The 15,260-nt window shown below is 36.3% G+C and overlaps 1 protein-coding gene across 1 annotated transcript in view; it reads left to right on the top strand.

The window, feature by feature from the left end:
• The window catches only part of DOK6 (docking protein 6), a 430,056-nt gene that overhangs the window by 153,343 nt on the left and 261,453 nt on the right, over window positions 1-15,260 (top strand). The window contains exon 2 of the mRNA XM_032152079.2: window positions 5,511-5,618. Coding sequence (XP_032007970.1) covers window positions 5,511-5,618 — 108 coding nt within the window. The remainder of the gene's footprint in view (window positions 1-5,510; window positions 5,619-15,260) is intronic.

Here is a 15,260-nt window from a genome sequence, read left to right as displayed (position 1 = left end):
TTCCACAAATATTATAAGGTTTCATTTAACATCATGATTGTTCCCAAGCTATGAGTTACAAAATGACAGAGAGGAAAGCATTGCTCTGTACAAAAAGACAACAACTATATTACTAGGGATTTGAGTCGCAATTTTACTCCTCAATTAAGACTTCAAGTCCATTAATGAATAGCTAAAAGATAAAACATTGATAATCTCTATACATCCCACTTTGCAGATAATATCTTTTTCTGTTAGCAGTCTCTCAAATCTTAGATTCGTGTAACTGTTTTTTACTTCCCCAATATTATTACTCTGACAACTACCACAACCAGCACTATCCTACCGTCACTGCTAGTTTTGTTTTGTTTTGTTTTGTTTGTTTTTTTGAGACGGAGTCTTGCTCTGTCACCCAGGCTGGAGTGCAGTGGCGCGATCTCGGCTCACTGCAAGCTCCGCCTCCCAGGTTCATGCCATTCTCCTGCCTCAGCCTCTCCCAGTAGCTGGGACTACAGGCGCCCGCCACTACGCCCGGCTAATTTTTTTTGTATTTTTACTAGAAACGGGGTTTCACCGTGGTCTCGATCTCCTGACCTCGTGATCTGCCCACCTCGGCCTCCCCAAGTGCTGGGATTACACGCGTGAGCCACCGCGCCCGGCCCGTCACTGCTAGTTTTAAAAAAAGATATCTAAAATTATCTTAGTTCCAGCTTCTGTAGCAAAATTTCATATACCTGGTGGCTTGAACCACAGAAATTTATTTTTTCACAGTTCTGGAGGTTGCAAGTTTGAGATGAGGGTGCCAGCCCCGTTGGGTTCTGCTGAAGGCTTTCTTCCTGGCTTGCACATGGCCACATTCTCACTGTGCATTCATGTGACCTCTTCCTTGTGAGTAAGCAGAGAGAGAGAGAGAGAAAGCAAGTTCTCTCCTGTGTCTTCTTGTAAGAGCACTAATACCATTATCAAGGCCCAACCCTCATGACCTCATCTAACCCTACTTTCTTCCCAAAGGCCCCATCTCCGAATACTAGCACCTTGGGAGTTAGGGCATCAGTAGATGAATTCTGTGGGGATGCAGTTCAGTCATGGCAGTATCAGAAACCCAAGAGTTTCAGATAAGAGTTTATAGATCACTTTTCAAATTCACATGCTAGATGCTTTCTTCAGGCTATGTCTTGTAATCCTCAAAGAGCATCTTCATGAGGTATATTGATCTTAACTTCTGCAAATGAAGGTGTTTAAGGAATAGCAGAACCTGCACTAAAAATTAAATTATTGTGACTAAAAAACTATGTTTTTAGGCATTACAATATAATATCCTGAATTCTAATACAAAAATGTGAATTGTACTAAAGACTGAGTGAAATGATTTATCCTGTCCAAAAATTATTTCATGCTATATGGTGAAGAGAGTAATTTTAGGAAAACCAAATTGGATGCCAATTTTTTCTTTTCTTTTCAGTCGTGTATTAGTGAATGTCAATATAAATAGGTGTATTGCTTAACAAATATTCCAAACTACTGTGAAATATAGTAGGAACTCATATGTGTATTCAATGGAATAAACAGTTTTGTTTATTGATATTATATATAACATAATTCTCATAATTATGAAAATCATTTGAAAACTTTAAAACTGTATTGATGCAAGCAATAATTTTTACAGTACATGTAAATACTGATAATGGTTATAGATGTGCTGAACAAGGTCTGTTGCTAAGAGCATTTTATCCATTTTGAATTAAAATACCCTGTGTATATTGACTACCTTCTATGCACTGCATCATGAGCTTTATATACTTAATTTTTTAACACTTAACACTTAAAATTGTCCTCAGCTAATTTAAGGACACAAGCTCAGAGAGATAAATGCCTTGCCCAAAGTTATGTTGCTCCAGCAAAGGCTGAGCTGGAATTCCAAGTCCAATATTTGTAGTTTCACAGTCTGTACTTAGGAGATCATTAATATGCTATTTAAAAAATTATATGGTGCTCTAATTTTTCTGGTTGCAAAATATTTGCATCTGAATATTCTGGAGCTGAATATTTATTAAATTTTATATCATTAGGAAAAAAGTGTCCCTTCATATGGCTTTGTCATGTGCAGAAAATTGTATCTACTCTATAAGAAAAAGGAGCTTGAGAAATGGCTGAGCCTTGTGGAGAGTATTCTGTGTACTAGAACATAAGCCCATCTTGGTAAATCCTCCCTCTGTTTCATGAGGTACCCTTTTTATTAGCTAAGACACTAAGTAATCTATGTAAGGTTGCACAGCTAGTAAGTGGCATAGCCACAATGTAAACCTATGTCTGTCTGATTCCAGAGCTCTATTAAGTTTCCACTATATCAAACTGTCTCTTCTTGATGTTTACATTTGCAAAATCTGTTACCACTTGAAATGTAATTACTTCGTTTAAGTTCAAAAGCAGAATTCTACAGCACTAAATAAATCTATGTAGAATTAAGTTAATTAAAGGTAAACAAACCATATGCTGATCATATTCTAATCATCTGTTTTTTTAAATACATTTCACTGTGGGAGTGTAGATCAGTAAGGGCCAAACAAGCACATAACTACAACATTATGTGTGAAATACAGGAGCTGTATGTGGAAAGAACACCAGGAGCTCTAAAGGAGTAATTTAGTTCATGATTTTCAGGTTCATGGTTAGGAAGCATTTGTTAGGGAAGGGGCATCTGATCCAGGCAGAGGACAGGCATGTTCATGTGTGCAGGAAGTTCAGGGTTATCCTTCACATGCTTTTCAAGGCTCCTGAAAAGGATGTAAGAAAGAAAGGGTAAAATCAAATTATGTATATGCTTGGTTGTTCTACTTTTATAATGAGAGGCCTTTATGTGATTGTTGCAAGAATGCCTTTTAACATGGAAAAGACTGTCTTCTAGTGAATAATAAGCAATGCACACTTCAAAGGAATTATATTATCTAGGCTATATTTGTAAAAAAAGAAAACATAATATGACAACTTTGCAATTTAAATGAAGACATAGAAGAGAAATATTGTGATCTAGATTTCAGAAGTTTCCTTCTATTGGTTTCCTCATGGGCATAAAGAAATTATCCACCAGCAAAGAATACACTAAATTTTGAAATTTAAAAGTTGTGGCCAATTTGCATTTTTAGACTTCTTCAATTATTGGAAAGAAAGATTCATTTTATTACCTTGTCTTCAAAACATACCTGTTGAGGGAGTGTGATATGGTGGAAAATAGATAATGAACAATCTACAGGTCTAATATTAATCAGTCTTGTAAAACAAAGGCAAGGTTCAGAAATTATGGTTTGTGTTAGTGTAATTAGTAGTCTTGGTTTTTTTCAGTCAAAGCTTAAGATTCAGATGTGTCAGGTTTGTCAAAGATCAGATAGTTGTAGATATGTGGCATTATTTCTGAGGACTCTGTTCTGTTCCATTGGTCTATATCTCTGTTTTGGGGCCAGTACCATGCTGTTTTGGTTACCGTAGCCTTGTAGTATAGTTTGAAGTCAGGTAGCATGATGCCTCCAACTTTGTTCTTTTGGCTTAGGATTGACTTGGCAATGTGGGCTCTTTTTACCTGACAAAAACAAGAAATGAGGAAAGGATTCCATACTTAATAAGTGGTGCTGGGAAAACTGGCTGGCCTTATGTAGAAAGCTGAAACTGGATCCCTTCCTTACACCTTATACAGAAATTAATTCAAGATGGATTAAAGACATAAATGTCAGACCTAAAGCCATAAAAACCCTAGAAGAAAACTTAGGCAATACCATTCAGGACACAGGCATGGGCAAGGACGTCACATCTAAAACACCAAAAGCAATGGCAACAAAAGCCAAAATTGACAAATGGGATCTAATTAAACTAAAGAGCTTCTGCACAGCAAAAGAAACTACCATCAGAGTGAACAGGCAACCTACAGAATGGGAGAAAATTTTTGCAATCTACTCATCTGACAAAAGGCTAATATCCAGAATCTACAATGAACTCAAACAAATTTACAAGAAAAAAACAACCCCATCAAAAAGTGGGCAAAGGATATGAACAGACACTTTTCAAAAGAAGACATTTATGCAGCCAAAAGGCACATGAAAAAAATGCTCATCATCACTGGCCATCAGAGAAATGCAAATCAAAACCACAATGAGATACCATCCACATCAGTTAGAATGGTGATCATTAAAAAGCCAGGAAACAACAGGTGCTGGAGAGGATGTGGAGAAACAGGAACACTTTTACACTGTTGGTGGGACTCTAAACTCGTTCAACCATTGTGAAAGTCAGTGTGGCGATTCCTCAGGGATCTAGAACTAGAAATACCATTTGACCCAGCCATCCCATTACTGGGTATATACCCAAAGGACTATAAATCATGCTGCTATAAAGACACATGCACACGTATATTTATTGCGGCACTATTCACAATAGCAAAGACTTGGAACCAAGCCAAATGTCCAACAATGATAGACTGGATTAAGAAAATATGGCACATATACACCATGAAATACTATGCAGCCATAAAAAATGATGAGTTCATGTCTTTTGTAGAGACATGGATGAAGCTGGAAACCATCATTCTCAGCAAACTATCGCAAGGACAAAAAACCAAACACCGTATGTTCTCACTCATAGGTGGGAATTGAACAATGAGAACACATGGACACAGGAAGGGGAACATCACACTCTGGGGACTGTTGTCGGGTGGGGGGAGTGGGGAGGGGTAGCATTAGGAGATGTACCTAATGTTAAATGACGAGTTAATGGATGCAGCACACCAACATGGCATATGTATATATATATAACAAACCTGCACGTTGTGCACATGTACCCTAAAATTTAAAGTATAAAAAAAAAAAAAAGATTCAGACATGTGTGTTCAAATCCTGACATTGGCACAAACTTTATCTTGAAATGAAAGTAATGCCTATTTTATATTTATCTCATTTCATTGTGAGGATTAAATATGTATATAAATTTTAATTTATTGCACATAAGTATTTTATAAATACTTCCTATTACAAAAGTTAAAAATTGTGAGAGAGATATGTTTATAATAAAAATATATTTCTTGCTGCTTTCAAAATTATTAATGAACATCTATTTTTAAAATCCAAAATTCTATAAGTAAATTTTCAAATGTGATTTTTTTCAAAGATAGAAAATTGAGTATTATGTAAGTGCTTCACTTAACTTTATTAACCTGCCGTTGCACTAGCATGGAAGATGGAGAATTGTCTGTCCCTAGGATGGTGATAATAATTTATATGGTATTGACATCCAGATGATTTAGTTATATTAAAGACTACTAAAATCAGCCAGCACAGTGAAAACCTCAAAACAAAATCTTTTCACAAAAAATTATTTTACATGAAATATCATATTTTTAAAAAACTGTAATCTTAAGAACATGCTTGTCAATCAAAAACCGTTCCTCTCTGTGAAATGCACTTAAAAAATTGATCAATTGAATAAACTCCTGATGTCGTAAACTCATGTAAATATATGGATAATGGGATTCCTTTATTTGCTTTCAGATTTTCAGACGATGCTGGTTGGTTTTCAAGAAGGCTTCTAGCAAAGGACCCAGAAGGTTAGAAAAATTTCCAGATGAAAAGGCAGCTTATTTCAGAAACTTTCATAAGGTAAGTCACGGTCCCAGGAGTCCCTGGGGAATAACTGGGCCCTTGAAGACTTGTGGAGATAGTTCTATGATAGATGAAATCTGCAGTGGCAAAAATTAATGGCTTGGGAAAAATGCCCTTTTCTGATAAAATGCACAAGTTATTTTTCTCCTTTAATTATCTGTTGTAAATGCCAGTGGTACCTCTGCAAAACCAAAGACTCATTTTTATTGCTACTTTGCAAAATGAGATGACTCATAACTCAACCAAATCCTTTTCTAAGGTGCTGAGTAGGTATTTTCTCTCTACTGAGGTTAATTATGCATTTGTTACTTGGCGTAAGCTGTGAACAATATTTACTAGATAAAAATTAGGGGGCTGCCTTTAACAGTGTTAATGATATTGTTAATGTATATGGCATTTGCTGTTTTGTAAGCTCCTTAACAAAAAAATGATCATCGAATATGCTGATGTGTAGAGATAAGGCATAGATACTAGGAATAAAATATCAGTTTCTAAGAATTAAAAGAATGTAAAACATAACCCCAAAATGATGCTAAATATCTTTCATGATAACATCAAAACACAGGTAGGTATTTTATAGTAATACAAAGGATTCATGATCAAAACTCAGAGTTGTAGAACAGTGTTGCTTAATTGGTAGAATGCTCAGTAAAGATTTTAATTTCTCATTGGTCGTACATGGAGTAAGGTTTCCTGGATAATGTAATGAATTTGTGGAATTTTATTTTATGTAATATATTGTCCTAATTTCTTTTTTAAAAATAGATTATTTGACAATAACTAGTATTTATTATTATTAGTTATGAATATTAACTAGTAATCATTTAAAATTTGAGCTTATAAAACTGTCTAGGAACCATTTTCTCTATGTGTGTATATATATATATATAATTTAAAAAATATTTTAAATATAAATAGACATTGGGCTTGCTCTGTTGCTGGTCTCAAACTCCTGATCTCAAACAATCCTCCTGCCTTGATTTCCCAAAGTGCTGGGATTACAGGCATGAGCTACCATACCCAGCCAAGTATTCCATACACTGATATAGATTTACTGCCAGAGAATACAAGTTTCTGTCCAGTCACTTACTAGCTCGTGGATGTTTGGTTTTCTCATGAGTAGATGAATTTTAAAATTGTTATCTATCTCTGAAGATTATTTGATATATGATATCATAAAACAGCCAGCATAATACTTCTTAATCTCATTATATGCAATTATTTGAATTCTAAAGTCTTACTGATATGTTTGTGTTATAACTATGATTATGACTTTGGCAATAATGTTAAACCTAACTTAATGAGGAGCTGCTGGGTTGTAAAAATGTGAGTCCCTGATATTTAGTTTGTGAGTAAAATTTTGATGGGCTGAGCATATTATATTATATCTTATTTGGATGCCTGGTCAGAGTTCCTGCCTGCTGGTGAGTGACATACACTAGTTGGAGCTCTCTAGCCTGTACAGCTCGGTTTATTTATTTGTTTATTTATAGATGGAGTCTGGCTCTGTCGCCCAGGCTGGATGCAGTGCAGTGGCGCGATCTCGGCTCACTGCAAGCTCCGCCTCCCGGGTTCACGCCATTCTCCTGCCTCAGCCTCCCGAGTAGCTGGGACTACAGGCGCCCGCCACTGCACCCAGCTAATTTTTTGTATTTTTAGTAAAGACGGGGTTTCACCGTGTTAGCCAGGATGGTCTCTATCTCCTGACGTCATGATCCACCCGCCTCGGCCTCCCAAAGTGCTGGGATTACAGGCGTGAACCACCGCACCTGGCCCAGTTTATTTTTACTTACAAATGAAACAGGAAAAATTGTCAAGAAACGTTATTATGTTATCTCTGGACTCAGCTATCTTTTATTTGAAAAAAATAGACACACTCTAGTACTCTAACCCCACTATAAGGATTGGTAATTTGGACACAGATGGGCGTGGAGTGTCTGCTCTATGCTAGGCATTCCACTCCTGGTTGGGAATTGAAAGATGCGTGAGACACAGTCTTGCCCCGAAAAAGCTTGCATTCTAGTGGAAAAGACACAAATGCACAAATAACTTCAATTCAGTATAGCAAGTATAGATGGAGAAGTATTCATAGATTGCTGAAGAAAGAGCATTTTACCTAATTTGGAACTCAGGTAAAACTTCTCTGCAAAGATGATATTTGAATGGCCAAACTACTGGTGGTAATGTGTCAGCCAAATGAAGAGAAAGGGTCATCTCTAGGAGGCATGTGGAACAGCCCTTCCTCCTTATTTTATATTCTCTTGATTTTTACTACCTTGCCCACTTCTTATCCCACAGAGGCAATCACAGGCACTCCACGGCAGTGCTCAGAGCTAAAGAAAATGCTAACTCCTATTTATCTTACAGATTGCCTCTTTGAAAATCACTTGGCTTCCACTGTGAGCTGTGAATTTCAAGACAAACTTCACTCCTTGAGTTATTCTGTGAATTGTCAAAACATGGTCTATCCATTAGCCTGGTATGGAACTCCATCATTAACATCATCAGACATGTTTACGGAGCCCTTACCATGAATGTGGCACTGGACCATGCACTGGGGATACAGTATTGGAAAGATGGTGCTCTACTCTATCATTGATCTTCACTTCTTGATAACATAAAACAATGTAACTATGTAATAAATGTCTTTATTTAAAAAAATAGGATAATATAATACAGAATTAATGGATAACGGCTATAGATATGAGTAGGCTAAGACTCAACTGAAAAGAAAAAGACTCAATCCTTAACAAATCCAGTGATATAAAGAAAGATCATTCTAAGAAGAAAGAAAAATTTTTAAAAACCATTACTAAAAAAAAAAAAAAAAAATGAGGCAGGAACAATTCAGTGTGATCAAGGATCTGAAAGAGATCTGTTGTGACTGGAGTGTAGGAAAAGAAGTAATAAAAACTGAATTAAACGACAAGTGATGAGAGTCAATGACAGGGTTTTAAGCCTGGGTCTGGCATTACAGTCTTAAAATACCACTTTGTGTTTTCATTTCCCGTACACAACAGTGATCCTCTGACAGTATAACTCTCCCACAGATGACATATAGAAACTCTGGATGTCAGGTTCAAGCCCCAGCTGAGGTCTGCAGGGAGTGAGTGGTTGGGGGTAGGGAGCTGGAAGAACACTCAAGAAATGACAGGTAGATGACACATGGCTTTATTCCGCAGCTCTCTCACACTGTCTGTCTCATCAGCAGCTTACTTATATTGTCCACCTTTATCTCAGCTGCTTGCTGCAGCTGTGCCCTTCTCAGCAGCCTCTGTGGCTCCTGCCACTCCCACTCACAGCTGCATGGCCAGCTCTCCCTTATGGGGTCAGCAGCTTCACTCTCTCCCTCTCAGCCCAAGCTGGTTCTGGCTCCCCACTGCCTGCCTTCAGGCAACCAGCTCTCCCTTACAGAGTCAGCAACTTCACTGTCTCTCTGGGCACAAGCCCAACCTGTGTCCTGGCTCCCCCATGTTCGACTGCAAAACAAACACATTTGCAGAGACCACTCTGGCTCTCTTTCTTTCTCTAGGCATGCCATATACACAGTGTCAGCAGGGCAGTCAGACCTTTTACAAACAATAGTGGCTCCGAGCCAGGTGATGAGCCTTCCCGTGTTATGGCTACATAGCTGTGTTTACATAATGCATGGAATTATGCACCTGCACTCCAATCCTGCTGAGTCATGCAGGATGTTTACCTCGGCCTGTTCTTGACCTAAGCACATCCATTTACCTTACACTGGACAAAATACAAAAACAAACAAGTCCCTGGGTCTCTGAAAAAAGCAAGTCATTTGTGGGGGAAAGTCAGATCTGGAAACAAGGGAATGACAGCTTCTCTCTTTCTCTGGGTGCAGCTTTAGGCTGGGGGCAGATGTAGTCACACCAAAGCAATATTGGCCATGGCAATGGGATGACTAAAACCTGCAGTTCCCAACTACCAAGGCATGAACCAGTGCTGGTCTGTGCCCTGTTAGAAACCAGGCTGCATAGCAGGAGGTGAGCAGCAGTGGGCAAGGGAGCAAAGCTTCATCTATGTTTATTTACAGCTGCTCCCCATGGCTGGCATTACCACCTGAGCTCCACCTCCTCTCAGATAGGTGGCAGCATTACATTCTCATAGGAGCACAAATGCTATTGTGAACTATGCATGAAAGGCATCCAGGCTGTGCACTCCTTACGAGAATCTAATGCATGATGATCTGTCACTGTCTCCCATCACCCCCAGATGGGACCATCTAGTTGCTGTAAAACAACCTCAGGGCTCCCACTGATTCTACATTATGGTGAGTTGTATAATTATTTCATTATGTACTACAATGTAATAATAGTAGAAATAAAGTGCACAATAAATGTAATATGCTTGAATCATCCCAAAACTGTCCCCCAGCCCCCACCAACCCCCTGGTCCATGGAAAAATTGTCTTCCAGGAAACCTGTCCCTGGTGCCAAACAGGTTGGGAACCGCTGACTAAAACAACCACAGGAAGACTTGGCATCATTGTTCAGAAACCAGGAGAAATCTAGGCTGCCAGAAAGGGAGGAAGAAACTCCACCAAAGAGAATACTAGAGAAGGGGAGCTCTTAAATATGTACTAAACTCAGAACGAGAGTGTGGCTGACACTTGAACCAGCTATGAATTGGCAAATTGAAAGCAACTCACAACTAAAGCTTAAGTATCTGACTGAAGTTTGAGCCACACCCCACCATAGTTGTAGCATTTGGCAATTCAGTCTAAGCAAGGTAATTGCTTGCTGAAACAAAACACTAACCATCTCAGAGAAATGTAACAGAATCCAGAGGCTATGCATGACAATTACAATGTCTAATATTAAATCCAAAATTCCTCAAGATAAAAAATACTATGAAAATGGAGTCCAATCTAAAAGGAAAAGAAAATCAGCAAATGTTCAACCTGATATGATTCAGATTCTGAATTATTAGAATGGGATTTAAAACCAGCTATTATGCCTATGCTTGATGAGGTGAATGAAAATATCATTACTCTTTCAATTAAAAAAAAGTATTTTTGGCAGAAAAACAAAAATTATTTTTTAAGAAATCCTAATATAAATCATTCTACCATAAAGGCACATGCACACGTACGTATGTCGCAACACTATTCACAGTACCAAAGACGTGGAACCAGCCTAAGAAAATGTCGTAGATATACACCATATGGTACATACGGATACTATGTGGCCATGAAAAAAAAACAAGAACATATATAACATGGATGGAACTGGAGGCCATTATCCTTAGCAAACTAATGCAGGAACAGTAAAACCATATACCACCTGTTCTCACTTATAAGTGAGAGCTAAATAATGAGAATATCTAGACAGAATGAGAGGAACAACAGACACTGGGATCTACTTGAGGGAGGAGGATGGATGGAAGGAGGTTTCAGGAAAAAAAACTGTTGAGTACTATGCTTAGTACCTGGGTGATGAAATAATCTGTATATCAAACCCCCGGTCACAAGTTTACCTATATAACAAACCTGCACATACACCCCTAACCTAAAATAAAAGTTAAACAATATATTTTTTAAAAAAGCAAAAACAAAACTCACCTGCAAAAAGGAGAAAAAAGAGAAATCCTAAATGGAAATTTTAGAACTACAAGTAAGACATCCAAAATTTAAATTTCACTGGGTAGGATTAATAGCAGGAAGAAAATAATAGAAGAAATAGTGAACTTGAAGATAGAACAACAACAACAACAAAAAATCACTGGCTATGAAAAAGAGAATTTTTAAAAAACAAAGAAGTAAAACCGCTTCTGGGACATAAGGGACAATTTCCTAGTTAGTATTCCCATTGCAAAGAAAGAAGAGAATGAGGCAGAAAAAAAATTGGAAAAGATAATGGCTGAAAAATTCCCAAATTTGTTGAAAGACGTGAATTTACAGATTTAATAAATTCAGTGAATTTGAAGCAGGATGTTTGGAAAAAGAATCATGCCTACCAGGTCTTTCATAAAAGAGAAAGAAAATCTTCAAAGCAGCCAGAGAAAAATGACATGACATACTAGGGGCCAGTGATTTGGAGGGCAGTGATCTTGGAAACCGGAAGAGGCTATGGGACGTCTTTAGAATAACAACAACAACAAAAAAAGTATCTTCAACCAAAAATTCTATGTCTGTGAAAAATATCCTTCAAAATGAAGGTGAGATGAAGTCACTTTCAGATTAAAAAGAAAAAACACCTAAAGGTATTTATTTCCTTCATATCTATACTCCAAAAGTGTTGAAAGCGAGTTCTTCAGGCAGATTATACCAGAGGACTTGAATCTTCAGGAATAGATGAAGGGAATCAAGAATTATAAATATATAGGTAAATATAAAATACTAACTTTGTCATTATATATGTATACATGATTTATAATGTATGAATATGTAATATATGTGATAAATATAGTGTAAAGATGTTGGTGGTGAATAAAACGGACTCATACCATTGTAAGATTTTCATGGCTTACATAAAGTGGTACAATATTAAGTATAAGTAGACTTGGAAAAATTAAGGAGTTTATTGTAATCCCCAGAATAATATTTTTAAATTAATGTAAAAATATATATCTCAAAAGTGAATAAACTAAAATTGGATTTTAAATAATATTCAAAAATTCCAGAAGAAAATAGGAAAGGAGAAAAGAGGTAAAACAACAACAAAAATATGCAAAAATGTAAACAAAGAAGAAAATAGTTTAAAGCCAATCACATGAATAATTACATTGTGTTAGTAAACATTCCAGTTAAAAAGGAAAAATTATTTGAATGGAAGTAAATCAAGTCCTAACAATAGGCTGTCTACAAAAGATGAACATTAAATATACAGATAGGCTGAATGCAAATAGATGGAAAAAATGATTGGCCATGAAAATAGTAATCATAAGAAATTTGGAGTGGCTGTATTAAATCAGATGAAATAGACTTCTGGACAAAGAGTATTACCAAAGATAAACAGGTTATTTCATGATGACAACAGTATCAATTCATCAGGACAAATAAAAATCACAAATTTTATGGAACTAATTACAGAACTTAAAAATACATGAAGCAAATTTGACAGATTTAAAGGGAGAAAGAAACAATTTCACAATCTATATTGAAGATTTTAACCCCCTCCCTTTCTCACCAAATGATAGACTAGCTAGAAAAAATATATATATCAGCAAGGACATGAGATCAGACTTAACACAATCAACCACTTTGACTTGATACTTTTATACCAATACACAAAACAACTATAGAATACAGGTTACTTTCAAGTGCACATGACATGGTCAACAAAGTAGATCATGTTCAAGAATATTAACAAGTCCTAATAAATTGAAAAGTATTGTGTTCTTTGACCACAGATGTTTTAAATGAGAAACCAATAACAATGTATTATCTAGAAAGCTCAATATTTGAAAATTAGCATATGCCAAGGATCAATATGCAAAAGGGCTAAATAGATATCACAAAGGCAAATATTCTAAACTGAAAGATAACAAAAATAGATTGCAATAAACCTTATTTCATTGTTTTTGAGTAAAAGGACACATTTTGGATATGGTGTGTAAAAATGGACAGGACTTAAGGACTTACTTATGAATTAAGTGTCGGGTGTGAATGAAAGGTAGAACTCATGCATGATCCGTGGGTTTGGGCTTGAGCAACAATGTCAAGGATGATGCAGTTCATGGAGATGAGGAAGCCTAGAAGATCTGGCTTTGGGTAAGAATCATAAACTTTTACTTTATATATGTTAAATTTCAAATGTCTATTAGGCATTCAAACTGAAATGTCAAGTAGTCAATTAGATAAATAGCTATGGGCTGAGGTGAGGGAAATGTCACTGCTAAAGTTGTTCCTTTGGTTATCTTTGGTTATCCTTTGTATCTTTGGTTATCTTTGGCATATTGATAGTACCTTACCTTAGTTCTGGATAAAATGTCCTTGGGAAAGACAGAGAAGAAAAAGAAGATAATTAGCAATCCAACGTTTAGAAGACTAGTGAAGGAAAAAGGAACAGAATAGAAGTCTAGGAAAAAAAAAAAACAGTCAAAGGTGAAAAATAACATTAAGAGTAGATCATTGGAAACCAACAGAAAACTATTTGTAAAGATGAGCAAACGGTATTATGGCTAACACCAACAAGAGATTAAGTAACAGGAAAGCAAAGAGACCATTGCATTTACGACACAGAGGTCCTTGATGACTTTGACAAAAGCTGTTTCATTCAAATATGGGGACTAAGTTTACTTGAAGGAGCCTATAAGAGAACGATAGATGAGAAAGAGACAGCTACTTAGAATACGTTTTCAAGAAGTTTTGAGCCCCGACATGCAGCAGGTATGTTTTCAAATATGACATATATGTTACCTACAGGTAACATACCTGTAGGCCTATGGGAATGATCTAGTAAGCAGGAAATGTGATGAGGAGAAAGTTTATGTGCGTAATTATAGGGTTTTGACAGAACCCGGGATACTTCATTCATTCTAACGAAAAAGCTGGAAGAGAATATGAGTATTGATATAAGTAGGTTGGATAAAAATTAATATTGGAAAACTGTGATCAACATTTCAGAAACACACATGCTCTGTGTGTGTGATTTTTCCCTCCCATGTGTGAAAATGAAGCAGCAAAACAGCATGAAGAGCCCAATGAGAACAGGAACAGTTAAGGGAATCATCTTGTGATTAAAAACTACAAGACTTTTTAAATTAAAGCTCCCTGAAGCTCTTTTGTAACTATGTTCAGTATATATGACAGCTAAAATTTACCTTTTTGTGGCAATGCTATGAAGGTGAAAGTTTTTATTATTACAATTTTCCTTTCGTAGCATTGGAAAGGTAATTCACTTTCCCAGTGACTTAAGTTTCCCTTCAGGAATTTTATTATTTCTTTTTTCTGTGATGGATCGTGAACTGAAACAGCAAAGTTCAACCAATCCTGATATGGAAAAATAACATAGGCATGATTCATCGATAGTAAAAATTTTAAGGTTTTTTTAAGAGTGTATACAAGGCCCCTTTTCTGATTTTGATTTTATTTTAGTAAATATTACCTAAGGCATGTGTCTTGTATCAACCTTACTATGTCTCTTCTTTCCACTATCTTAACTAGTTCAACGATTCTGATTTCTGTTTCTTTTTTTCCCTTAGGATGTACATCTGGTTTTCTTCAAATTCTCTTTTACCATCCTTTCATTATTCTATAATGCCACTCTTTATCATTCAAATGTGATCTATTCTTCCTAATCATCAAAATTATATTACTATTAAGCAACTCTGAATTGCTCAAATTAAGGTAAAAGCCATCAATATGAATAGATGCACTTGTTGAGTGAGATAAGTAACATATGGGCACATCCATCTCTAGAAGTTGTTGCCTCTGTGCTACAAAGGAAAAGAGATCTACCCTTTTTATTGGGGAATTGCTATTAAGCCCAATTCATATATGATGAATGCAGTATGATTATGAATGTAATCATATAATGTAATATAATCTTTGTGAGACTACTATGTGACAATGCAGACCCCAAGTTTCAGAAAATGAAGAAGATATTCTTGTTTGTACACTAGGGACAGTAATTGTCCTAATTTTCTAGGACCAGGAGGAGACTTGAATAAGGTTCTACA

This window comes from Hylobates moloch, unplaced genomic scaffold (assembly GCF_009828535.3).
Source record: "Hylobates moloch isolate HMO894 unplaced genomic scaffold, HMol_V3 SCAFFOLD_5, whole genome shotgun sequence".
NCBI lineage: Eukaryota > Metazoa > Chordata > Mammalia > Primates > Hylobatidae > Hylobates > Hylobates moloch.
The sequence above is the reverse complement of the archived record's forward strand: the minus strand, read 5'-3'. Positions and strand labels throughout refer to the sequence as shown.